This window comes from Copadichromis virginalis, linkage group LG23 (genome assembly GCF_057382275.1).
Source record: "Copadichromis virginalis isolate Kocher_CV1m ecotype Utaka linkage group LG23, C_Virginalis_male_GT1.1, whole genome shotgun sequence".
NCBI classification, from domain to species: Eukaryota; Metazoa; Chordata; class Actinopteri; order Cichliformes; family Cichlidae; genus Copadichromis; species Copadichromis virginalis.
Window position 1 is genome coordinate 15,974,824 of NC_140639.1, and position 25,075 is coordinate 15,999,898.

Below are 25,075 nucleotides of genomic sequence, written 5' to 3' on the forward strand. Positions count from 1 at the left end.
ACTCGGGATTTTCTCTTTTTCTCTCAGAAGTCTTAAAAAGACCCCTATATGTAGAACAAATGTTCATTTAACAGTCCAAAATGAAATATGGTTGTTATGTCCAGTATAAAATGATATTTAATAAATTACATCACTGGGATAAAAAGTCAATTTGTGTTTTTTCTGCGGTTCATTCTGTCCAGTAATATGGAGTGGAATGCCTCTTAGTGGTCACTGTTGGAACTGCAGTCAGCAGGTATGGTGAGAAACCATCTCAGCATGGTTCAAACTCGGGAATTCCATTTACCAGATTGATGAGGTTTGGTTAGAGATCCTCTAAAGTCTTGTAAATTAGTAATGAGGTAATTGTATTAAGAACTGAAGATGCCTCGTGGATAAGAGGTGAAAATCTTCAAAAAAACCAACAACTTGAAGTCCAGTCGTCTTTTTCTCAAGCTCTTAAGACTAAAGGTAATTGTGTCGTTAAACTTAAAATCCAGGTTATTCACCTTTGAAAATCTAAAAACTAATGCTTTGATTCCCAAACCTTTTCCTAGGTTACTTTCCCCAAAAATATTTCTCCAACTCAATGGGAGGATCCAGAATAATGTTCAGGTAAAAACGCATATCATCAGCCAATCCTTTGTGTAATTTATTTTGGTTTACGTAATTCCCTCATTCTAATTTCACTGATGCACCTCAGCCATCAGCGTTGGACATGTGTCCTGCGTTCTGCACTTACCACCTGAACCAAAGCATTTACAGTAGTGTAAACACAGGTAAATTAAATTTTAGATGGACATGCATACATGCGTACACATCGATGGTTAGGGTTCAGAACCAGGGAAAAAACACTGATAATCCCCTGATGTGTATTAGTTGTGTCCAGCATTAAAAATAAATGACTAAACATCCTGACCTGATTCTCCCAGGAGTCTTGTGAAAACAGACTCAGCGTCACTAAATATCTTTCTTCTTTTCACTCATGACCCCAGTTTCACTCCCCATCCATTTTATATGCCACTATTGTATGTCATTAACTTTGTGTCATTGCTCCAGTAGTGCTTTTTTGTGTCTATCACTTTTATCTTCTCTTCTCCTTCCTTTCCCGGTTGTGGCAGATGGCTGCTTTCCATGCACCTGCTTCTATGAGGGAATTTTTCCCACCACTTCTAGTGGATTTCTCTATAATTTTCCATGTTGTCATTTTACATTATAAAACTCCCTGAGATGTTGTGTTGTAGCGCTGAAGATATAACTGATGTCAGAAAGTGGACAAATGCTATAAAGACAAATGCTGTCAGATTTTATTTAATTCAAAGTCCGATTGCACTTGGTGACAATCTGATTAAACAATTGCTGAAATCACTGATTCACTCATATTGTAGTTTCTGTTCTGGCCACTGTCACATGTTTCCTTTGACTGCCCATCACGGTGTAGAGAAAGGAGGTGATACATCTTTACTTGGTTGCTCCTGTAATAAAAAAGAAATTTAATGTGAATTTGATCAAATTTTCTTTAGACTAATCAGCACAGGAAGGACACAGTAACAACTGAAGATGTGCTGACTCTGTTTTAGTCGTACTCACTTCCACGAATCCAGATATGTTATGAATGATCACCCCCTCCTGCTGTCTCTTCATCTTATTCGTCCTCCAGGCTTTCCCCACAATCAGCATGGAAACCACCAGCATGAGTCCTGCCACTGATCCAGCGATAGCTATGACTACAGTGGTGTTATTGACAGCTCCCTGTGGAGCTGCTTGATCTGCTGCCTTTATCGGTCTCTCATCACCATGGACGACAGAGTCGGGCATAGGCTGCGGCTTCAACAAGTCCGATAGATCTGAGGGAAGCCAAAAATGGCAAGGCTAACCAAACAGGGGTGGGTCATAATATTTGTCTCAGAATTGTAATTCTGATCAAAACATTGTGGTTCCCATCTGTTGTCTAAAAGCTTCCTCACCTTCCAGACTGAAGAGGAAGAAGGCGTCGTCTCCTTTGATGAAGTATCTGCTCCTCAGTCTGTCGTGGGTGATGAAGCTACTTGTTCCAAACCCTGGGCCTCGATAGTAATAACTGCCATCAGACTCAGTTATTTTAGAGCCCACAATCTTGGGATTATCCCAGAAGAACTCAGTACCTGGAGAGAAAACATGGAAACGCAACAGCTCACTGAAAACACGGAATGACTTGACAAATAATTAGTTAACCTGTTGCCCTGCTTCTTACCATCAGAGGACATCTTCGCAGGGTCTGTTGTGATCATTCGGTTCATGTTCATGTGCTGCCTGATGTCGGACTGCTGATCCATCAAGGTCATGGTTGCTTGGTGCCATGGACATGGCCACTTGAGATTGTCGTCATTGGGGCCTGAGGTCAGGTGGAAGTAGATGGCCATATACCCTGGATTGCTGCTTTGCCCGTTTAGGTAAACACCTACCTGAAGAGGGCAGGGCAATATGAAGCTACCACAGGGTTTCCACGTTCATTACCTAATGTACACTGGTTCAAAAACCTTTTGTTTCTCTCCCATTTGAAAAAGACAGGCTCTAAAATAGTGACTAAATGTATTTGAACGTCATAAATAAACAAAAATAGTGTTTTATTTATTATGGAGGACCGTACTTTGAAGTGTTTCCAGTTATTTTTAATGCAACAGAATTAAAAAGATATATAAATATTAAATAGTAATTTACCTGGAAGGTGTAACCTGTTGGTGACATGAAGCGAGGGCTGCTCATTCTCTTTCCAGCTGGTGTGGTGGCCAGCAGCTCGTTGATGCCACGGATGTGCCAGATGTGATGAGGACACTTTGTGGATGACAGGTTAATGTCATCCAAAGAGAAACCTCCCTTTGATGGATTCATTCCCCTCACGCCCTCGAAAACCACTCGGGCCTTCTGCGTCACATTCAGGTTGATGTTATGCAGCTCCCAGGAGCCCATGACACCTCCTGCAAAGATGGAAGAACAGATGTTAATTCTTAATTTATCAATTATATCCGAACTTTAACACATCCGTGTATAAAGTTTTTCATTCATTTAAAACTCAATTTAATTGTTCTTTTTACAAATCTCGGTTAAATGTATTGATGCGTTCGCTAAGTGTCACCAAATTCAGAACTTTCCAAATCACACCTTTAACAATAACCTTCACAATCACAACTCGGTCTGTATGTCATTTCTTACCTGAAATGCTGTGGAAGAGCTTCATTTTCCCGTTGGGGTTGGCCTTGTCGTACTCTCTCACCCAGATGTTGAGAACATCATCGTCTGCCCCGGAGTTATAGAGGAAGAACTGCAGACACTGGGCTCCAGATTTGGGATAAAGCCAGCGACTCTCCAGAAAAGCACGCTCGCCAGGTAGTGCAGAGGCTGTGCTGAAGTGCATGAAGTAACCTTTCCCTGGACAGCAAAAATCAATGGTGATATTAAGTATCAACATTGGGATGTTACAGCAAATCTGATTGCCTGTGAAAGACAAATAATTGTTGAAATACTGTATTTCAAACAACTACAGATGCTTGTTGCATCTCTCTTCTTTTTAAGGCATCTGCTTCTTCTTTTGTCTTTTTCTTTTGCCCAGTTTCCTCAGATTTTTTAATGACTCAACATCTTGAGATATGCCAAATTATCAGCTAATTGAGAATCAACTTCTTGGTGCAAAAACATTATCTTTAGTATTTTCCTAGGTTTGACTAAAGAAGTTGAAACAAATTATGTGTTTTTGCAACAGACTTCTAGTAACAAAGTGCCTACGGGTCCAATTTAAATGGTTTCTTTGCTAAATTTTCTGTTTTGTGTAGACACAACACTAGTCCATCAAATTAGTTAAGTGCTTATAATGCTTAAATGAATAATAGGTCAGTGGTTAGTGGTTCAACAAACAACAAAGCATTCTGCTTACAATGGTCATGTAGAAGGACTGAACTGAAACTGAGTGAAAAAGCAGCCAATGACGAAAGAATGAAAAATTATTGCTCAACACCACTTTAAACATCACAAGATGGACTCAAATTTAGATTATTTGATATTATTATTTTGATTATGGAATCAAAATATAGAGAAATTAGGAGTGTCATGAGAATTTTGCCAAGTACTGTACAGACTAGGCAGTAGCAGTAGTACCTAGAGGGTATTACCTCAGTAGCAAGCAGTTGTGCACCTTAAAGGTACAATAAAGTACTTTATTTTCTGAATGTTTTAAATCTTTCACATTGAAAAACCTTCCAATCTGTTTGTGAAGTCCTACAAACATTTTTCTCATTGCTTTCTCTATATAACAACAGGATATAGGTTTGAAGATTCTTAGCAGGCATCAGTTTTTATTCTCTTGATGTACCACTGGTATTAAAGCAGTGGGATACTGGGTTTGTCTTTTTGTTGTTAGCACAGCAGTAGTTCAACTTAACGAATAGAAAACCAAATAAAGAATGATTCTCTCTTTTAGTGAGATCAGTACTGAAGCATTTTATCCTTGCCGAGTTTATCGTATAAACACTTGCAAGTTATTTTTCTAACAAACTAAGCGTGTTTTTGTGAAAACAATAAATCCCTTTATCTTGATTCCAGTCTGAACTTTGCACAGGTCACTGCTGTAAATCACCTCGGCTCTCTTTGTTTTTCAGATACATGTAACCAAAGCAGTAGCTCTTAACTCAGATAAGAGCACACAGGTAATCATCCCTTGGAACTCTCAACATCTCTCTTCAGACATCCCCACCCTCCACAAACCAGAGTCCAGTTTTTGAAAGTGCACTAAATGTTTTTGTAGTGCACACTATTTATTTAACTAAGGGAGAACTGTTGGGATTAAGAATCCCTTTGTGCATGGAAAGATCCTTCCATGAAGGCTTAGCATAATAACACACATTTTTGTGATTATTCATGGTTACCTTTGCATTGTCCCAAATTGGTGAAATCAGTCTCAGGTCCTCCAGCCACTGAAGCAAGCTGCTCCCACTTTGCATCGCCAGAGCCCTGAATCATCCCGCAGATGTTCTCCTCCTCAAAATTACAGCTGTCCACAAAGGTGGAAGACGTGGCTGTTGAGAGGAAGCAATCACACTTTCACTGCTCGATCTAGTCCTACAGACAGAACACTGCCATTTCCCCTCTTTACAAAAAATACGTTTTAACTTTGGGGAAAAGAGATGACTAAAATTGAGAAATTAGCAAAAAGGAGAGGAAGCTGACACTTTTAATATAAGGTCTTTAAGGTTTATTGGTATAATTTTATAATCAATATATTCTAATTATATTATATCATAGTATAGACGCAGAGAAGCTGCATTCAGCTTTTATGCTCCATATATCTGGAACAAACTCCCAGAAAGCCTCAGATCAGCTGAAACACTCAGTTTATTTAAATCCAGGTTGAAGACTCACCTGTTCTCAGCTGCATTTGAATAAAGCACCAAATCCACACTTTTAAGCTTAAATTTCAAAACTTACATTTTAACTACTGATTTTATCTACTGTTCTGATTTTATCTACTGTTTTTTTAATCAATTTTAAATCATGCTTTTTATTGTTTTTGTTTTTTAGTGTCTCTGTAAAGCACTTCGAATCGCCTTGTTGTTGAATCGTGCTATATAAATAAACTTTCCTTGCCTAGTAAAATTTTTTTATTTTATGGAAACTTGTTTTGCAAGAGTTATTGATGTGCTCCGCTCTCTTCAGCTGTGTTATCACAGATCCAAGTTTTATTGGGCTGCATTGAAGTCTGTTAAAAAGAAACAAAGTGCTGATAAAGAGCCTGACAACTAAGTTGTGATAATGCAGATAAACAGCAAGAGTACAACCATCCACATGTGGCTATATTATGTATCATAATAGTACAAAAAGCTTCTAGGTCTAGAAAACAACTTGCAGACTTCCAGAGCTCCTGTGTGTTGACCTGAAGACAGGAAACAAATCGGCACCTGTGCCTTACATAACACTGTACAGTGTAGCGTGAGGGAAGTTAATCTGTTGATTAAACTATGGTTTACTATTAAACTATGAAGACTGATTATGGTTTATTGTCCAAGATTATCACTGTATAATCTCATCATTTTCTGCCAGACAGACTTTAATCTGTGCAACACTGCTTGGTTATCATTGCACATTGGTTTTAATGAACGGATTCAATTTATTGTTTGTTCAAAGTGCCATCGGTCACTGTAGATTCAATATACGTGTAGAATTTTTATCTACTGTTTTACAACAACACCCATGATGTGTTATGAATTTAAATATTGGTTCCCATCTTCATGCTTCTTCCCATCTTGATGTTCAGCTGATGATGACTTAAGAAAAACATGAAGATATGAAAATGCTGAAAATGAGCTAGATTAGCTTTCGCTGCACACTGAACACAAAGAGCAAATGTTTCTTTCATGCTTTGTTTCATGCTCTGTGCTTAGACATCTTTAGAGTTCCTACTTGGAATCTCATGTTTTTCAGTTCTGTTTTTCTGCTACACTATGCACAAATTACCACATGAACTTTGCAGAACTTGTTTGGGTTGAGTATGGGTAAATTTTAAATTTCCTTGCCATAATTGTCTAAATTGTTGGAAAATGCTCAAAGAGTCACCACAAACAACAACCTCTTAAAATATTTTCAGTTTTCGCTCCATTTAATACAATAATAATCTATTTCAGGGGATTTTATCTAGTCCAATGTGTTAGCTTAGCATGCTAATCCACATTAGAGTGACTAAAGAGATTTTTATTGCATGACACGATTAGTATTTGGTTAAACATAGTTCTAAGAAAAAAAGGCCATTAACACTTAATTTATGATATTAATAGTTCATTAGCACTCACTAGTTTTTGTGGTGTGGAATGTTTTCTTCCTCACCTTTGAATATTCTGTACGGTTTCTGCATTTCTTGTACTATATGTGATTCATTTCTGACAAGTTGTCATGACTCACTGCAGTTGTAGAGGCGGTTGAGCTTAGTTAGGTCACTAGAACTGAACCCCATCCTCTGGCCAATCACATCCATGAAGTGGGGGATCTTTGTGACGATGGTCGGCTCTGAGCCGATGTTGAAGGCCGTCTTGCTGTAGTGCATCACAGAACCATAGTCATAGGGAACCCCCAGTGCACTGGACACTGTGTCATCATATGTGTTGAAGTTGTGCTCTTTACCTGAGGAATACCAAGAAGAAATTACCCTTATTTGACACAATATTTCAGTTGTCTGTCATTATTCTGACAACAGGGATATAAGAGAAACACAAACTCCTAATGGTTGTCTAATCTAATTCTACATTAAATGAGGTGTAATTCACACTTGTCACTCTTACCGGACTGAATCTGATTCCAAATGATGTCGACGTAGTCGTCACGGTCAGCTCTGGACTGCTCGTGCCAGAAGCCGAGAGCATGCAGGAACTCATGTTCAACTGTTCCCAGCCTATCACAGTTACTACCAATGGAAAGCTCCTGCTTCCCCACATGACGGTTGCCAACAGAGGAGTAGCATCTGTAGAGGAAGAAATCTGGATGTACAAATCTCTAAACACACAGATCTCCCATCTTCCAGGCTCAACTCACAAACTGCGTGACTATTAGCAGAAGGCAAACAGGTAATACAATTAAAGCTACCACTAATAATGTAATTTATCACTTAATTATTATCTTTTTTTAGATTTTGTAATTGATTTCATTTACCAGTTACTGGTTATGTCAAGTTGGCAGCAGCCAAGAAGCGGTTGAGCATATATATATATATATATATATATATATATATATATATATATATATGTATATATATATATATATATACATATATATATATATATATGTATATATACATATATATGTATATATACATATATATATGTATGTATATATATATATATATGTATATATACATATACATAAATACACACATATATATATATATATATATATATATGTATATATATATATATATATATACATATATATATATATATACATATATATATATATATGTATATATACATATACATAAATACACATATATATATATATATATATATATGTGTGTGTGTATTAGAACCATATTTATAGGGAATGGTCATGGGAATGATTACCAAATGTTATTGTAGTTTCTTTAACAAGCCACCAGATGGTTGAAGGCTGACTCACCCATTGCCTTTAAAAACAGAGATATAGTTCTCCTCTCCTTTCCACGGCGAGAAATCGATGCAGGTCTTCAGTCTGTACTGATCAAAAGCCTTCAGGATCACTCCTTTTGCATTCATCTCTACAAAGTGCAAAATAAAATAGGGAAGCATAATGATTTGGTGCATAGAGTCACAACTGCTGTGAATGAGAGTTTCCAGAATGTCTTACCCAGGCTGTCCTCTAAGTAGTAGGGGATGATTGTTGGCCAGCGATATTGATCACCTATGATGGAGTTTCTGTCAGATGTCTAAAAGGAAACACGAATACTGTTATGTTGTAAAAATGCCTGCTAAGCCAGTGAACCTTCTTTTATCCTGCTTTAAGACTCTACTAATTACTAAAATTTAAAAAACGAATTCAATGATGTAATATGACTTGAAACTAGTGTTCGAGCCTATAATGAAAACTACAAACAACTGGATGTTTTTTTGCAAGCAGAAGAGACGCCATCTGCGTGCCATTAAAAGAATATGCAGATTTAAATCATTTTAGCACTGCCATCACTTTTCTGACCAAGAATTTATGGTCATCTTCTATATGCAGTCTGTGTTTTCATTATGTTAAATATCATGTGCTGTTTCACTGACTTTAATAGAAGGAGATGTTAAGTTCCTAATTTGGTCCTATAAGCTATTTCAGAAGCTAAATAAATCCAAAGTGACCAAATATAACATCCACAACTGGGGTTTAAAATGAGTCCACAAACCGAAAACACTAGAATCCAGTCCGGCAGGAAACGGTACAACATGACAAAGTACTGAGGGCAGACAGAAACCATAAATACACAGAAGATAACAACGGACGCGGAAACAGAAATAAAAGAAAACACAGCTTGCAACAACCAAGGTCACAACACAGGAAATTTAATTAAAATTTGAACACAAGAAACAAATGACTATCAAAATAAAACAGGAAGCGACTAAAAAGGAAATCTCTATCATCTTGGACTGTCACGGTCCCCGTGCCTGCTCGGCTGGCCCTGTGTGGCTACATGTTATGTTTTGTCTTTTCTCTCTCTCTTCTCTCTCTGCTCGCTGCCTGGGCGGAGCTCATTGTGAGCTCCCGGCCTCCACCACCTGTAGGCAATCACCTGTGGCTCCTCACCCTGTTTGCTCCCGCTACTTAAGGCAGTGACTGAGAGCACCTCGCCGCTGGACTATTGAATAACGCTCGTCAGTGCTACTTTAGCCTCAGCCAGTTTTGAGCTCTGTCCGTAAAAGTTCCGTGCTAACCCTTGTTCTCTGTATGCAGATTTCTCGTGTTTTGGTTTGGAGACTCTGGACGCTTTTCCCGACCCCGCTCTGCACCCCTGGGAACCCTGGCCCCCTTCTCCCTCACCTGTATATAGTGCACCTGGAGTGTGTAAATAAACCTGTTTTTCTGAGACTTCAGTCTGCGCCGAGTCCTCCCTGCTCCTCCGTGACAGAATAGTCCAGCCAACCATGGACTCAGCGGACTCTGCTTCCTCGGCCCCGATTACCTTGGAGGAGCTACTACACCGGCATGAGCAGATGTTAGTCCGGCTCAGTGGAGAGGTGGCCGCCTTGGCTCTGGCCGTCGCCCAACGAACACCACTAGAGGCGAGCCCCCCCGAGGCGAGCCCCCCGGAGCGCCCAGCCTCTGCCTCATCTCCTCAGGTAACATCAGGCTTTGCTGCAAGCGCTGCTGCACCACCTCTCTCCTCTGTGTCTTTGGATAAGCTGTTGCCCACACCTGAGGCATTCACGGGGCAGCTGGGGAAGTGCGCGGGGTTTTTGATGCAGTGCGCTATGCATTTTCGCAAATTGCCACATGTCTTTTCTAGCGATGAGGTCAAGATCGCCTATTTCGTTCAGCTGTTACGTGACCGTGCTTTGACCTGGGCGCAGGCTCAACTTCAAGCAAACCCTGTAATTACGTATGCTGACTTCCTTTCCAAGTTTAAGGCTGTGTTTGATAAGGGCTCCAGCACAGAAGCCGCCGGTCACCGCTTACTCAACCTTAAACAAGGTAAGCGCAGCATGGCTGATTATTCTGTTGATTTTTGGACCCTGGCAGCGCAAACAAAGTGGGGGCAGGAGGCATTAAGGACCACGTTACTAAACAACATCAATGACGACCTAAAGGACGAATTAATGATGCGTGAACTCCCTCAATCTCTGGAGGCTGTTATGTCGCTGTGTATTCAGGTGGATGATCGGCTGCGTGCGCGCCGGAGCGTGCGGAGGCACGCACCGCGGGAGCCGCGGGCAACAAGAGACCCATCCCCCCGAGTCACGAGGAGCCCGTGAGTACAGCGGGGGCGAGGAAGGAGAGCAGCCGATGCAGATAGGACGCTCCCGCCTTTTGTAGTATCAGGTAAATGTTAAGTGGTAGGAACGTTTCTGCTGGGTTGTTGTTGTAGGGGGGGGATGGAAAATAATAAAGGACACTCATGGAGTAATGGCGCGTCTCGTGTGTCTGTGAGTTATGCCTCCAGTCAAATAACATCCATAACCTCAAATAACGGAACATGGTGTCAGAAGTGGGATTGGAAACGTTAGTTGGGCATAAGTGAAAGGTTTCGGCGTCGGTGCCAGGTTAAAGGTCGGCCATAGAGGAGCTGCGCGAAAAGAGACGTGGCGTCATGAGTCAGTTACAAGTCACCCCGCCGGAGAAGTTCACTTTTAGGTCCGACGACTGGACCAAATGGATAAAGCGTTTTGACAGATTTCGCATCGCGTCTGGATTGGAGACGCAAGCGGACGAAAATCAAGTGAACGCCCTTATCTACACTATGGGCGAGGAGGCAGAGGACATATTGGTATCCCTGCACCTGACTCCCGAAGAGGCGAGCGATTATGAGACCGTTAAAAGGAGGTTGGATGCTCACTTCGTAGCCCGAAGAAACATCATATTTGAGCGAGCGAAGTTTAACCAGCGCCAACAAGAGACGGGTGAGTCAGTTGACAACTTCCATACTGCACTGCATTGTCTGGCAGAACATTGTGGATACGGGACTTTGCATGACGAAATGGTGCGAGACAGATTTGTCGTGGGTCTGAAAGACAAACGATTGTCAGAACAGCTACAAATGGATCCAGAACTAACGCTAGAGAAAGCGCTTAACAGAGCCCGACAAAGTGAGCTTGTAAAGAAGCAACAAGAGATGCTAAGCACTAACTTTAAAATGGATATTACCAACTCACAACTGAACCGCGTCCATGCTAAACGGCAAGAAGGGGCACGTCCCAAGCAGCTGACACCGCTACATAAACAAACCGCCAAAACACAGAAAGAAAAAAAGACACAATGCAGAAGATGTGGAGACATAAAAGGTCACAATCTTCAACAATGCCCTGCGAGGGAAGCCGCATGTAATTACTGTAAGAAAAAAGGACATTTTGCCAGGATGTGCAGAAACAAAAAACTGTGTGAAGTCAATGCTGCAACAGTTTCAGAGAACAGCGATACAGATGATGAGGTCGCTTTCTTGGGTTCCCTCTCTGCGGACACCAAAGAGAGTCCATGGGTAACAGAGATACATATGGACAAATGCAACACATTCTTTAAAATCGACACCGGAGCGGATGTCACAGCAGTCCCAGAGACTTTCTACACACAGCATCAGTTGGGGAGATTGGATAAGCCCAAAAGGGTTCTGCAGGGCCCAGGAGGAACACGTCTGAAGGTAAAAGGCATGTTCACAGCCACTCTCAGCAAGAACAACCACAAAACCAAAGAAGACATTTATGTCGTAAAGGGTTTATGCACACCGCTGCTGAGCGGGCATGCTGCAGTGGCACTACAGCTGGTTGCTAGAGTTAATCATATTAGCTTAGACTCTATTGACGCTGTCAAACAAGAATTCCCCAAGCTTTTCAACGGCTTAGGCAAAATGGAGGGGGAGTACAATATTGTTCTGAAACCAGAGGCACAGCCGTTTTCCCTCTCGACCCCTAGGCGAATCTCTCTTCCACTCTTACCAAAGGTTAAAGAAGAGCTGAACAGGATGGAGCAGCAGGGTGTCATTTCCAAGGTGGAGGAGCCCACTGATTGGTGCGCGCCTATGGTGGTGGTTCCTAAGCGCACAGGCAAAGTGAGAATATGCAGCGATCTCACTGAACTAAACAAATATGTCATGAGAGAGAAGCATCCACTCCCTTCAGTAGAACACACACTAGGACAGCTTGCAGGAGCAAAAGTGTTTTCAAAGCTGGATGCCAATGCAGGATTTTGGCAGATTCCCTTATCCAGGGACTCTTCTTTGCTCACGACCTTTATTACACCTTTTGGTCGGTATTGTTACAATCGTCTGTGCTTTGGAATCTCATCAGCCCCAGAACACTTCCAGAAACGGATGGCACGCATTCTTGAGGGTTTAGAAGGAGTCCTCTGCCAGATGGATGATGTGCTCATCTGGGGGACGTCACAAGCAGAGCATGATGAGAGACTTCGAAAAGCACTGGTTCGACTGCAGGAGGCTGGAGTAACATTGAACGACAAGTGTGAGTTCTCCAAGAACAGGATAAAGTTCCTGGGGCAGGTCATTGAGGCATCGGGGGTTAGCGCAGATCCTGACAAGACGCATGCCGTGAGTTCCATGGATGAGCCCAGCAACATAAGTGAGGTGAGACGCTTCCTGGGCATGGTGAATCACCTAGGAAAGTTTCTTCCTCACCTGGCGGAAAAAACGCGCCCCCTAAGAGATCTACTGAAGAAGTCCAACCTGTGGTCATGGGGGCCACAGCAGCAGCAGGCTTTCGACGGCATCAAAAAAGAACTGACAACACCCCCAGGGCTTGCTCTGTATGATCCAAATGCTGAAACGTGCGTATCAGCTGATTCATCTTCGTATGGCTTGGGAGCAGTGCTTCTCCAGCGGCACGCCGATCTAGGGTGGAAACCAGTAGCATACGCTTCAAAAGCTCTCAGCGCGACAGAGCAGCGATATGCTCAAATTGAGAAGGAGGCCCTCGCTTCAACATGGGCCTGTGAGAGGTTTGCAGAGTTCCTAATTGGGAAAACATTCCACATTGAAACAGACCACAAACCTCTGGTCTCGTTGCTTGGCTCCAAGGGCCTGGACGAGCTTCCACCTCGTATACAACGTCTACGCATGCGATTGATGAGGTTCTCTTATACCATATCTCATGTTCCTGGTAGAGACATTGCAACAGCAGATGTACTGTCCAGAGCTCCTGTATGTGACACAACTGAGGGTTTGCCGGAGGAAGAAATCAACTTGTATGTGGAGTCCGTCATAGCAAGCCTGCCAGCCACAGAGCCACGACTCAGAGAAATCCAGACACATCAGGACAATGACAGCATTCTAAGCCAGCTGAAGAAGTTCTGTGTGGAAGGATGGCCAGATAAGTACTCCATCGGAAGGGTTTTCCAGCCTTATCTGCCATTTTCAGGTGACCTCACAGTCCACAATGGTTTGCTTCTTTATGGGAGCAGAATAGTGATTCCCACATCGCTCAGAGCAGACATTCTGTCTAAACTACATGAGGGACACCTAGGAATAACGAAATGCAGAGAGAGAGCTAAACAATCTGTTTGGTGGCCAGGCCTGAGCAGTGAGCTGATAAAAGTGATTGGGACCTGTGACACTTGCTGCCGTGAGCGGACTAACCACAAAGAAACCATGCTACCTACCGAGTTCCCACAAAGACCGTGGGCCATGGTGGGAACTGATCTGTTCCAGATAGAGAATAAACAGTACCTGGTCATTGTGGATTACTTTTCCAGATTCTTCGAAGTTGCCAAACTGACATCTACAACATCAGAGGCAGTGATCGAGCACTGTAAATCAATCTTTGCACGTCATGGCATACCAGAGCGGGTTCGCTCTGATAATGGACCTCAGTTTTCGTCTGATTCCTTCAAAAGATTTGCACAAGAATGGGGTTTTAGCCATGAGACATCCAGTCCCCACTTCCCTCAGAGCAATGGGGAGGCCGAGAGGGCAGTCAGGACCATCAAAAGTCTTCTTAAAAAGTCTGGCGATCCCTATCTCGCCCTTATGGCATACCGGGCCACTCCATTGGCAAATGGCTACAGCCCAACGGAGCTTCTCATGGGTAGACGGATAAGGACAACTATTCCTGTCATCCCATCACAGCTACATCCAAGAGGTACGGACACAGACAAGCTCAAAGCTATAGAACAATCGTACAGACAAAAGCAAAGACAAAACTACAACCGCAGACACAGAGCACATGATATGCTACAGCTCAATCCTGGAGACAAAGTGTGGGTCTCAGACATGGATACTAGAGGGACAGTCGTGTCCATGGCAGGCTCACCGAGGTCCTACATCATCGAGACAGCAAAGGGCACGCTGAGAAGAAACCGTTACCATCTTACATGGACACCTGGGGCACCAGAGATTTCTGGCGATCCACCAGAGGCTTCACCTGAGAACTCTGTTCCAGCTGCACAGATTGTGTCGGTTCCAGACACTATCTCACAGAAGGCTAGCCAGCAGACTCCTGAAGCTGGGAGCCAAATCCAACCCAGGTCTAGGAGGCCTCCAGCATACCTAAAAGACTATGTTTGCTCATAGGGCTTGGAACTGAGTGAGCACTGGGGCAGAATAATCCCCACACTCAGGCTGAGGGCTGGGTAGTCTACCCCATCCCTCATAGAGACAATGAGAAATAAAGCAAATGGTTGCACTGTTTAAACATGTTGTTTGTAGCTGCACTGAATAGTTCAGAAATGTGCACTTATGCTTAGTGTTCAGAGTTGTATACTTTGAGAGTTTATTTTTGGACATTCTGAGTAGTCTGGTTTGAAACCAAGCGAGTTCAGTAAACAAGCTGTTACCAGATAAAGCACAAGGACATAGTAATAGTAGACTTTAAAGCGTGCGGGTCTAATCTGTTTTCTTGGTTATATTCCAGCATCACATCCTATTTAGTAGGGGGGATGTAGTATCAGGTAAATGTTAAGTGGTAGGAACGTTTCTGCTGGGTTGTTGTTGTAGGGGGGGGATGGAAAATAATAAAGGACACTCATGGAGTAATGGCGCGTCTCGTGTGTCTGTGAGTTATGCCTCCAGTCAAATAACATCCATAACCTCAAATAACGGAACACCTTTCACCCGCGGAACGTCAGCGTCGGTTCTCCGCTGGTGAGTGCCTGTATTGCGGCCGTAAGGGTCACTTTATCTCCACCTGCCCGGCTCTGGCAAAAGAGCGCGCCCACCAGTAGTGGAGAGGGTACTGGTGGGCGACCTGTCTGGTAAACACTCCCATCCACATTTAACATTGCCCGCAAAGCTCATGATACAGACAGCGATTCACCCTCTTTCTGCATTAATAGACTCTGGTGCTGAGCAGAGCTTCATTGATATCTCACTAGCCACAAAGCTGAACGTTGCTACCACAGCTTTGCCTAATCCGCTCCGTGTGTCTGCCTTATCAGGCCAACGTTTGCCGGACATCACTCATATTACTGAACCCTTGTCTCTCACACTCTCCGGTAACCATACTGAAAGGATTAGCTTCTTCGTGTTCAAGACACCGTTTGCACCACTTGTGTTAGGTTACCCCTGGTTGGTGCAACATAACCCCCAGATAGACTGGAAGAAAGAGCGTGTTACGGGGTGGAGTGTGGAATGCCACATGAACTGTCTTAAAACTGCCACCCCCCCGGTCACTCGGCTAACCACAGTTGAGCCCACAGAGGAGTGCGATTTGTCCGCTGTTCCCTTTGTCTATCACGACCTGGCAGCAGTATTCAGCAAGGACAAAGCAAAAATGCTCCCCCCCCACAGGCCCTACGACTGTGCCATTGACCTCCTCCCGGGGGCGCCGCTTCCCTCTGGCCGCTTGTATAGTCTCACCCAACCTGAGAGAGAGACAATGGAGAAATACATCACCGACTCGCTGGCCGCGGGCATTATGCGGTCCTCTTCTTCTCCTGTAGGTGCGGGGGGTTTTTTTTGTTTTGTTTTTTTTGTCAGCAAGAAAGACAAAACCCTCCGGCCGTGTATAGACTATCGTGGCCTCAACAGAATCACGATCAAAAACAAATACCCGCTGCCCCTTCTCTCCTCTGCCTTTGAACTACTTCAAGGGGCTACAGTGTTCACCAAACTCGATCTGAGAAACGCTTACCACCTAGTGAGGATTCGAAAGGGAGACGAGTGGAAGACTGCATTCAATACACATCTTGGTCATTTTGAGTATTTGGTAATGCCCTTCAGTCTGACGAACGCCCCTGCTGTTTTCCAAGCGCTAGTCAATGATGTCCTCAGGGATTTTATTAACCGCTGTGCTTTTGTCTACCTCGATGACATTCTTGTTTTTTCAAAGACTGTGAAGGAGCACGAAGTCCATGTGAGACAGATTCTCCAGCGCCTGTTGGAGAACAGACTCTTTGTGAAGGCGGAGAAATGTGACTTCCACGTAGACTCAGTGGCGTTCTTGGGGTACATCATCGCTCAAGGTAATCTGAAGCCTGACCCGGCAAAGGTCCAAACAGTCCTAGACTGGCCCAAGCCCCCAAATCGCCTGCAGCTCCAGCGTTTTTTTTGGGCTTTGCCAATTTCTACAGGCGCTTCATTAAAGATTATAGTAAGATCGCATTGCCTCTCACAAGACTTACTTCCCCGAAGGTGTCGTTTCAGTGGGACCCGCCAGCCCAGGAGGCGTTCGCCTGCCTAAAGGAAAGGTTTGCCACCGCTCCTATCCTTCAACAGCCTGACCTCAACCAACAGTTCGTGGTGGAGGTGGATGCGTCGGAGACGGGGGTTGGGGCAGTCCTGTCTCAGCGCTTTAAAGGTAAACTCCACCCGTGTGCCTTCTTCTCTCGCCGCCTCACACCAGCGGAGCGGAATTACGACATCGGGGACCGAGAGCTGCTGGCTGTGAAACTCTCACTAGAGGAATGGAGGCACTGGCTAGAGGGCGCTGAGCATCCCTTTATTGTATGGACAGACCACAAAAACCTGGAGTACATCCGGTCAGCGAAGCGTCTCAACTCCCGGCAGGCCAGGTGGGCTCTGTTTTTCTCACGGTTTGACTTTTCTCTCACCTACAGGCCCGGGTCACGAAACGTAAAACCTGACGCCCTTTCCCGGCTGTTCACCGTTACGGAGAAAGACCCTGACCCTGAGCCCATCCTCCCCTCCTCCTGCGTGTTCGGAGCAGTCACTTGGGCGATTGAATCCCAAATCCTCGAGGCGCAAGTCACCGAACCCGACCCAGGGACGGGCCCACCAGGGCAGCTTTATGTTCCCACGTCCGTCAGGTCACGTGTTCTCCAGTGGGGTCACACCGCCCGCTTTTCCTGCCACCCTGGACTTCATCGCACGATCTCCTTCTTGCAACGTTACTTCTGGTGGCCCTCCCTGATAAAAGACACTAGAGACTATGTGACCGCCTGTCCCACGTGCGCTCAAAACAAGCGTCCCAACCAACCGCCGTCCGGGTTGCTCCAGCCTCTCCCCACTCCTGGCCGGCCCTGGTCCCACATCGCCCTGGACTTCGTCACGGGGCTGCCGTCCTCTTCAGGTAACACAGTAATACTAACCATTGTGGACCGTTTTTCTAAGGCTGCACATTTTGTTGCCCTCATAAAGCTCCCGACCGCACTGGAGACTGCTCAACTGCTCACGGCACATGTGTTTAGGCTGCACGGCATCCCTGACGACATCGTGTCCGACAGAGGCCCTCAGTTCACCTCGCGGGTTTGGAAAGAGTTCTGCATGACCCTGGGCGCAAAGGTTAGTCTTTCATCTGGTTTTCACCCTCAGACCAACGGACAGACGGAGCGTGCCAACCAGGAGCTGGAAGCTGCCCTTCGCTGTGTTGTCTCCCACAACCAAGGCACCTGGAGCGACCAGTTACCGTGGATTGAGTACGCTCATAACAGCCTCACGTCGTCCGCCACGGGAATGTCGCCGTTTGAGGCTTCTCTGGGGTACCAACCGCCGCTGTTTCCTGCTCTTGAAGGCGAGCATGCGGTCCCCTCTCTGCAACACCACCTCCGAAGGTGCCGTCGGGCCTGGCGTACTACCAGAGCGGCCCTGCTCCGAACTAAGGAGCGAAACAAGGCCCTCGCTGATCGCCGTCGGACCCCTGCCCCTGCATACGCCGCGGGTCAGAAGGTATGGCTGTCCACTCGCTTTGTGCCTATTCGCGCTGAGTCTAAGAAACTGGCGCCCACCTTCCTTGGGCCTTTTGAAATTGACTCTGTTGTCAACCCGGTGTCTGTTCGCCTGAAGCTGCCGCGCAATATGCGCATACACAACGTCTTCCACGTCTCTCAGGTCAAGCCCGTGCTCTCCAGCCCGCTGTGCCCCCCTCTTAGGGCCCCTCCGCCCGCCCAGCTTGTGGATGGTCAGGAGGTGTACGCCATCACTCGTATTATGGACTCTCGGCGCCGGGGACGGGGTTTCCAGTACCTGGTGGATTGGGAGGGCTACGGGCCGGAGGAACGGTCCTGGGTGCCCCGGTCGGCTGTCCTGGCCAAGGAGTTGATCCGGGACTTCCATCGTCGGTATCCGGGTAAGCCTGGTGGGTCGCCGGGAGGCTCCCGTTGAGGGGGGGGTACTGTCACGGTCCCCGTGCCTGCTCGGCTGGCCCTGTGTGGCTACATGTTATGTTTTGTCTTTTCTCTCTCTCCTCTCTCTCTGCTCGCTGCCTGGGCGGAGCTCATTGTGAGCTCCCGGCCTCCACCACCTGTAGGCAATCACCTGTGGCTCCTCACCCTGTTTGCTCCCGCTACTTAAGGCAGTGACTGAGAGCACCTCGCCGCTGGACTATTGAATAACACTCGTCAGTGCTACTTTAGCCTCAGCCAGTTTTGAGCTCTGTCCGTAAAAGTTCCGTGCTAACCCTTGTTCTCTGTATGCAGATTTCTCGTGTTTTGGTTTGGAGACTCTGGACGCTTTTCCCGACCCCGCTCTGCACCCCTGGGAACCCTGGCCCCCTTCTCCCTCACTTGTATATAGTGCACCTGGAGTGTGTAAATAAACCTGTTTTTCTGAGACTTCAGTCTGCGCCGAGTCCTCCCTGCTCCTCCGTGACATGGACAAAGATTTGGCAAGATACAGGAAGACACTAGGAACGCTAGACTAATTAAAACACAAACAATCAAAATTCGAAATAATCCTAAACACTAACAGAAACAAGATTACAAAGATGGTAAAAACTCCAGACTTAACACAGTGGCACTACTAAAATATAGAAAAACCCAAAAGAAATAAAAATATAAAACTCAGGCTTTTCATGACAAAGGATAAACTCACTTTTTCCTGAATAATATCTCCTTCCAACAGGTCCAGCCCAGCCGCTAAAGGGAAAACAATAAAATAATTTCACCGACTCCTCAGAGACATTATCAAGCAAAATGAAACAAGAACAGTGAACGAGAACAAACCTTCATTGATGTTAATGATGTCCCAGTCATGGCCTTCGTCAACATCAATTTCTGCAGGTAAGGAATCAGTGATAATAAGATAAAAAGGCCTGTGAACTCTAATAACATGAACACAGAATTGGCTGAAAATGGTTGTTTTACTAAAGCATTAATATCCGGACAAGAGTAATACAAAGAAGTATATGGAACAGTGACATAAGTCCAACATTCCTTCAGTAACATCACCACCTAAAACATAATGTCTAGCTCACCTGTATCACCGGTTAGTTTGGCTGCTGTCTGTAAAGTAAATTAGAAGGCACAACAATCAATCAACAGAGAAGACTTTAATATTATCCCCGTGAAACTGAATGGACTCAAATCCTGCCTGGAAATGTAATAGATATTTTCATTGTATCCACATGAAGAGGTTCTCTTACCAAACCCAGAGCAAAGAGCAGAATGATCCACCTGAGCTTCATGGTTCCAGCTGCAGGGCGATGCTCTCTGAAGGCCTGCTGTGTCTCAACTAAAGCTGTTAACCTGTTTTTGTGCTGAAGAATTTCACGATCATTTTATGACTCAGGTTGTTAAAGATTGTGTGGTTACATAATTCATTATTAATTCCATCCATCCATTTTCTACTGCTTATCTGAGTTCAACTCATGGCGTCAGGAATCCAAACACTTATCTGGTGTTGTTGGAGCGACAGTAAATAACAGGTTTGAATTTTTGAAGTTTAGAAGCACAGGAGAGACTCACAGATGCAGATGCGGCTTTACCTGGGAGAGACAGTGACACAGATTTAAGATAAGATAAGACTTTATTGATCCCACGACGGGGAAACGTTTGCATTACCTCAGCTCAGGTACAGATATCAGAAGGAAATACAAAAATACAAATAAGTACCTGCACATGTCCATACACATGGAAGGTCCATTATGCATGAAGTGGTGACCGTGGATGTTCAGTGAGTCGTGACATCGTGATTGAGGAGTTATAAAGTCTAACTGCTGTTGGGGTGAATGATCTGCGAAAGCGCTCCTTCCTGCAGCGAGGGTGTTTCAGTCTCTGACTAAAGGAGCTGCTCAGCGCACTCCCAGACTCGTGCAGTGGGTGATGTGGGTTGTTCATAATGGATGTCAGCTTTATTAACATCCTCCTCTCGCCAACCCCCTCCACAGACTCCAGAGGACATCCCAGCACAGAGCTAGACCTCCACACCAGTTTGTCAATCCTGCTCCTGTCCCTGTCTGTGCATCCACTCCCCCAGCAGGTCACTGCATAGAAAAAGGCAGATGCTGCCACAGTGTCATAGAATGTCCTTAACAGAGTCCTGCTGACTCCGAAGGACCTCAGTCTCCTCAGCAGGTGGAGTCGACTCTGGCCCTTCTTATACAGGATGTCTGTATTTGTAGTCCAGTCCAGTTGATTGTTGAGGTGAACACCCAGGTACTTGTAAGAGTCCACTATCTCGATGTCTTTTCCTGGATGTTCACCGGTGTTGTGGGGGTGACTTCCTCCTGAAGTCTATGATCATCTCCTTTGTCTTTCCGGTGTTGATTTGGAGTGTGTTGGTCTCACACCAGCCAACAAAGTCACTGATGACCCCCCTGTATTCCTGATCATTGCCATCTGATACTCATCCAATGATGGCTGTATCATCTGAGAACTTCTGTAGATGGCAATCGTCCGAATTATAACTGAAGTCTGAAGTGTAAAGGCTGAACAGGAATGGTGAGAGAACCGTGCCCTGTGGTGCCCCCGTGCTGCAGATTACCACCTCGGACACAGTCATGGAGCCTCACATACTGTGGTCTGTTGGTAAGGTAGTCGAGGGTCCATGCAGTCAGCTGTTTGCCTACTCCGGCTCCCTCCAGCTTCCCTCTCAGCTGCTATTTCTGCTATTTACATAGCAGAAATCTTCTACATCTTTTGCGCCTCCATGTTTCCATGAGATGGCGGTCGACAATAATCCTCACTTCCAGGTCCCGTCTGATCCGGAGAGATACAGTGTTTTCATGTGACCACAAAATGTGCAGCTAATTCTAAATTGCTCTCTACAGTCCACTTCATAATATCTGAAAAAGACTAAGTGTATATTCTTGTTATTTTGTGGGTTTGCAAGTGTGCAACATCCATAAATGTCAACTTTTTTCAATGGCCTTCATACTGAGTTTACTGGTGTGGTGGAAGATTCCTTTTCTCATGTATTAATCACATATTTAATCATATCACATTAGTTATAGTAATATCACTTTCTCACTTTACTGTTGTAAGAACACTCCTGTCACTAGTTTGCATGCATGTGGAATGTTAACACAGTGAGGCCATTGTAATGGGAGATATTGAACAGATAGTGGGACTCCTTCTCCTTATCGGGGATGTAAATCCTTGGGTGACGGCCAAGCAGAAAGCAATGTCATAATTCTCTCTGTGAGGGAGGGGGTATAGCCCCCCCCCCCATGAGAGAGGCCAACATATAAGAGTTTGTGGAATGTTCTTTGTCTGTGTCTCTGTATGTAAGATGTAAGGGCGGCGGCCACGATTCAGAGATGGTCCAAGTGTTTCACTGGGAAGCTCTCTCCACATTGCAATGTGTTTATTAAACCCACTTCAAATCAAGCTCACTGGTTGTGTTGAAGGTTAGTGTTAAATTTTCCACAACACCTGAAATGCTGTTTTATACAAATTACTTTTAGGCCAATTTAGAAGCTCATATCTGCTTGTTGCATGACATTAACACCTGTAAAAATATCCAGCTCTATATTTTTGTTCTTGGACTCTTCTGTAGTGACTTTGCATCATTCAGTTTTTTTCCCCTCAGTTTATCCTTTTACTCTACCTTTAATCAACTCTCTTCTGATTGGAAGCCCTCCCCCAACAGATGGCTGTGGGTGCTGTTGGTGGGCGTGGCTTCTGTTTTCAGAACTAGTGTTCTGTGCCTGAAAAATGGGTGTTTGGAGCTGTCTGAAGCCTGAACTTAAATTACATGTACAATCGGTTGATCTGCAACCTAAAAACAGAAAACACATATAAGATGATATTACTGCAATTATTGACATTTTCAGAGTATTATGGAGGTGTGTACAGTGACCAAAATAAATGAATAAATAACAATCTTTATTAAACAGTCACCACTTCTTTTTGACAGGCAACTTGTGTTTATTTGGTAGTACAATCATTTATGCAACAAAATGTTAGAAAGAAAATGTAAAACCAAGTTGTTTGTAGTATAACATGTGAAGCTGTGACTCCTAATTAGGAGGCTGTAAAGGATTACCACCAATTTATCCTTTGTTCTAAAGTCAAAAAGAGTGAGATTAATGTGCTGTATTTGGTAAGCGAGCTCGGTGATTTAAAATAGATAAAAAATGTTCGGTTAATGGTTGATGATAAAGTTCATTGATAACCTTTCTGTTTACCATCATTCCTCTTAATTCCAGCTGTTTTCAGTTTATTTTAGTTTAACGACCATTTCCCATCTTTCCTCCCACAGAATCATTAAAAACACATTTCAAAACTCACTTTACTTAACACTGTAATTCTGAATCAGTTCAACCTGATATGAAAAAGGAAAAAACAAAATCTCTCAGAGAGACTATATAACTCGCAAAATACCTGACTTATTGTGCAGAAAGAATTCTGGTTTTACATAAGTGTGGCTTTAAAAAATGACTGTCAGGGTTTGATTGTTTGCTAAAAGTAGATTTTTAAAAGACAAACATTATGCAAACCCAGAAATTCTGACATATTTGTTACTCCTCAGTAGAGATGGCACGATACCACTTTTTTATGTCCGATACCGATATCATAAATTTGGATATCTGCCGATACCGATATGAATCCGATATAGTGTTTTTTAACCAACAAAACTGTTTTTTAAAACATCTTGCTGCATTTTGCAAGTCTGCAAGTTCATACTCAAGTTTAAAACAACAACTACACTAAAGCTATTCTGTTATACCTGTATACAAAAAAAATATTTCATAGTTCAGCAATACTGATCAATCTAATAAACTTAAACCTACACCATCCTCCCTATTCTGGTATTTTAAAGAGTACTTAGTGTAAATATTAAGCAACCTAACTAATAGGGTTCCAACTCCCAGCAACAACAAAAATAAATAAATAAAAAATAGGGAACCACCCCTCACGCTCCACCTCATGATGCTTAATCGACGTAATCAACCTTAATTTGATGCAGTGTGGAAAAAAATGCACAGAAATCAATTATTTTTCAAGAAATATTAAATAGATTCAACATCTTTCTTCAACAAAATTGCAGACTGCACAGATGGTACCTTCCCAAAGTAAAGAGTACTATAGCTTACTAGGGTATATTAGACTTAATAGTTACTATATACAGTAATGGACTTCTATTCATTTTACATCAAATTAAAACTTTGGGTGTCAGATAATTATTTATTAAAAGCTCGACATTTTAAATGAGAATAAGAAAGAAAAGTATGTCTTTGTGCCCCCTTTTCCCTGTTAATGCCCTATCGGCCCCCCTGGCTAAACTTTGCTAGATCCGCCCCTGCACAGTTACCAGCGTCAGCTACGTAGAAAAAGATCCTCGAGTAGAAAGTAATATTAAATACATTCTAACAACAGCTGATCAAGCTTAAACGTGCTGCTGTTGTTCAGCCGCTGGTTTCCTCTTTCTGGTGCAAAGTGGGCCAAAAACAAACTAGAGAGACGGACTCGCGACAGAAAAGCCGATCAGCTGATCATTAAGCAGTTTCATGATTGAAGTAGCAGCCGGAGGAGAGGCAGTCGCTCGTTAAGCTTAACGCAGGAATGCTTTACAAACATTCAGAGATGGACTTACACACTTGCTTTACTTCTCTCGGGGATAACTTTGTCGGAGATGAAATGCCGGGTTGCTAGCGAAGCTCCAAATGCTATCCAGACCACCGACAGGTCCCGCATGCCACAGCCGCTCTATCACGTGATGCATACTGCTCCGACGTGCTAACGTTCTGAGGTGAGTTACGGCGTGTTGCAAGTTTTGTGAGGTGCTTTCGTGATATTTAATGGATCGGATTACATTTTTTATTTTTCTCCGATATCCGATCCAGTAATTTAGGTCAGTATCGGACCGATACCGATACGTAATATCGGATCGGTCCATCTCTACTCCTCAGCTGTGAATAAATGAACATCAGACTCAAAATCTGCAAAAATTGTAAAATACCAAAGGCTTGAAGTGGTTTCAGAGTCATCAGCTGACTGAGGGAGCGATGAGACAAAAAAAAAAAAAAAAAAAAAATTAAAGCTGCAAGCAGCGTTAAGAGGGCCCTCGCACTCCATCTCATTGAGCTACGCCCAACACCTACACCCAGCATTTCTAATCTGATGTCACATTCATGGAATTCATACGTAGAACCACCAGCTAAAATTTCATCTCGTTCAATGATGATTATAGTAGTCCCACTAGGTGGCGCTCTAACCATTACTGTCTGTGAAGGTTCTCAGTCATCCAGGTCATCGTAGTCAAAGGAGCTTGCAAAGAAAAGCGTCTGGACTTCTTTAAGTTACTTGAAGACGTTTCACCTCTCATCCGAGAAGCTTCTTAGGTTCTAAGGTC

The 25,075-nt window shown here is 43.9% G+C and overlaps 1 protein-coding gene and 1 long non-coding RNA gene across 2 annotated transcripts; one reads left to right on the forward strand and one right to left on the reverse strand.

Annotated features, from left to right (window-relative positions):
* Window positions 1-1,259: 1,259 nt before the first annotated feature.
* Window positions 1,260-20,022, reverse strand: mep1ba (meprin A subunit beta a). The gene is made up of 15 exons (XM_085449424.1): window positions 19,923-20,022; window positions 19,755-19,782; window positions 19,504-19,554; window positions 19,373-19,416; window positions 8,317-8,395; window positions 8,110-8,227; window positions 7,281-7,459; window positions 6,904-7,122; window positions 4,878-5,027; window positions 3,172-3,387; window positions 2,680-2,936; window positions 2,213-2,423; window positions 1,947-2,123; window positions 1,570-1,826; window positions 1,260-1,454 (listed from the first exon to the last, which is right to left on the reverse strand). The coding sequence occupies exons 1-15, from the start codon at window positions 19,962-19,964 to the stop codon at window positions 1,410-1,412; spliced, it is 2,073 nt and encodes a 690-aa protein (XP_085305550.1). The 5' UTR covers window positions 19,965-20,022; the 3' UTR covers window positions 1,260-1,409.
* Window positions 9,176-9,534, forward strand: LOC146680536 (uncharacterized). Its single transcript, XR_014918276.1, has 2 exons — window positions 9,176-9,320; window positions 9,400-9,534. It is a non-coding gene; the product is annotated as an uncharacterized LOC146680536 (long non-coding RNA).
* Window positions 20,023-25,075: the final 5,053 nt, after the last annotated feature.

Coding starts and splice junctions, on each gene's coding strand:
- mep1ba (XM_085449424.1), bottom strand. CDS start 19,964: ATGAAGCTCAGGTGGATCATTCTGCTCTTTGCTCTGGGTTTG. Junction 8,396..19,372: donor GAGATATTATTCAGGAAAAA/GTGAGTTTATCC, acceptor GTTTCCTTTTAG/ACATCTGACAGAAACTCCAT. Junction 3,388..4,877: donor CAATTTGGGACAATGCAAAG/GTAACCATGAAT, acceptor TTTGCTGTCCAG/GGAAAGGTTACTTCATGCAC.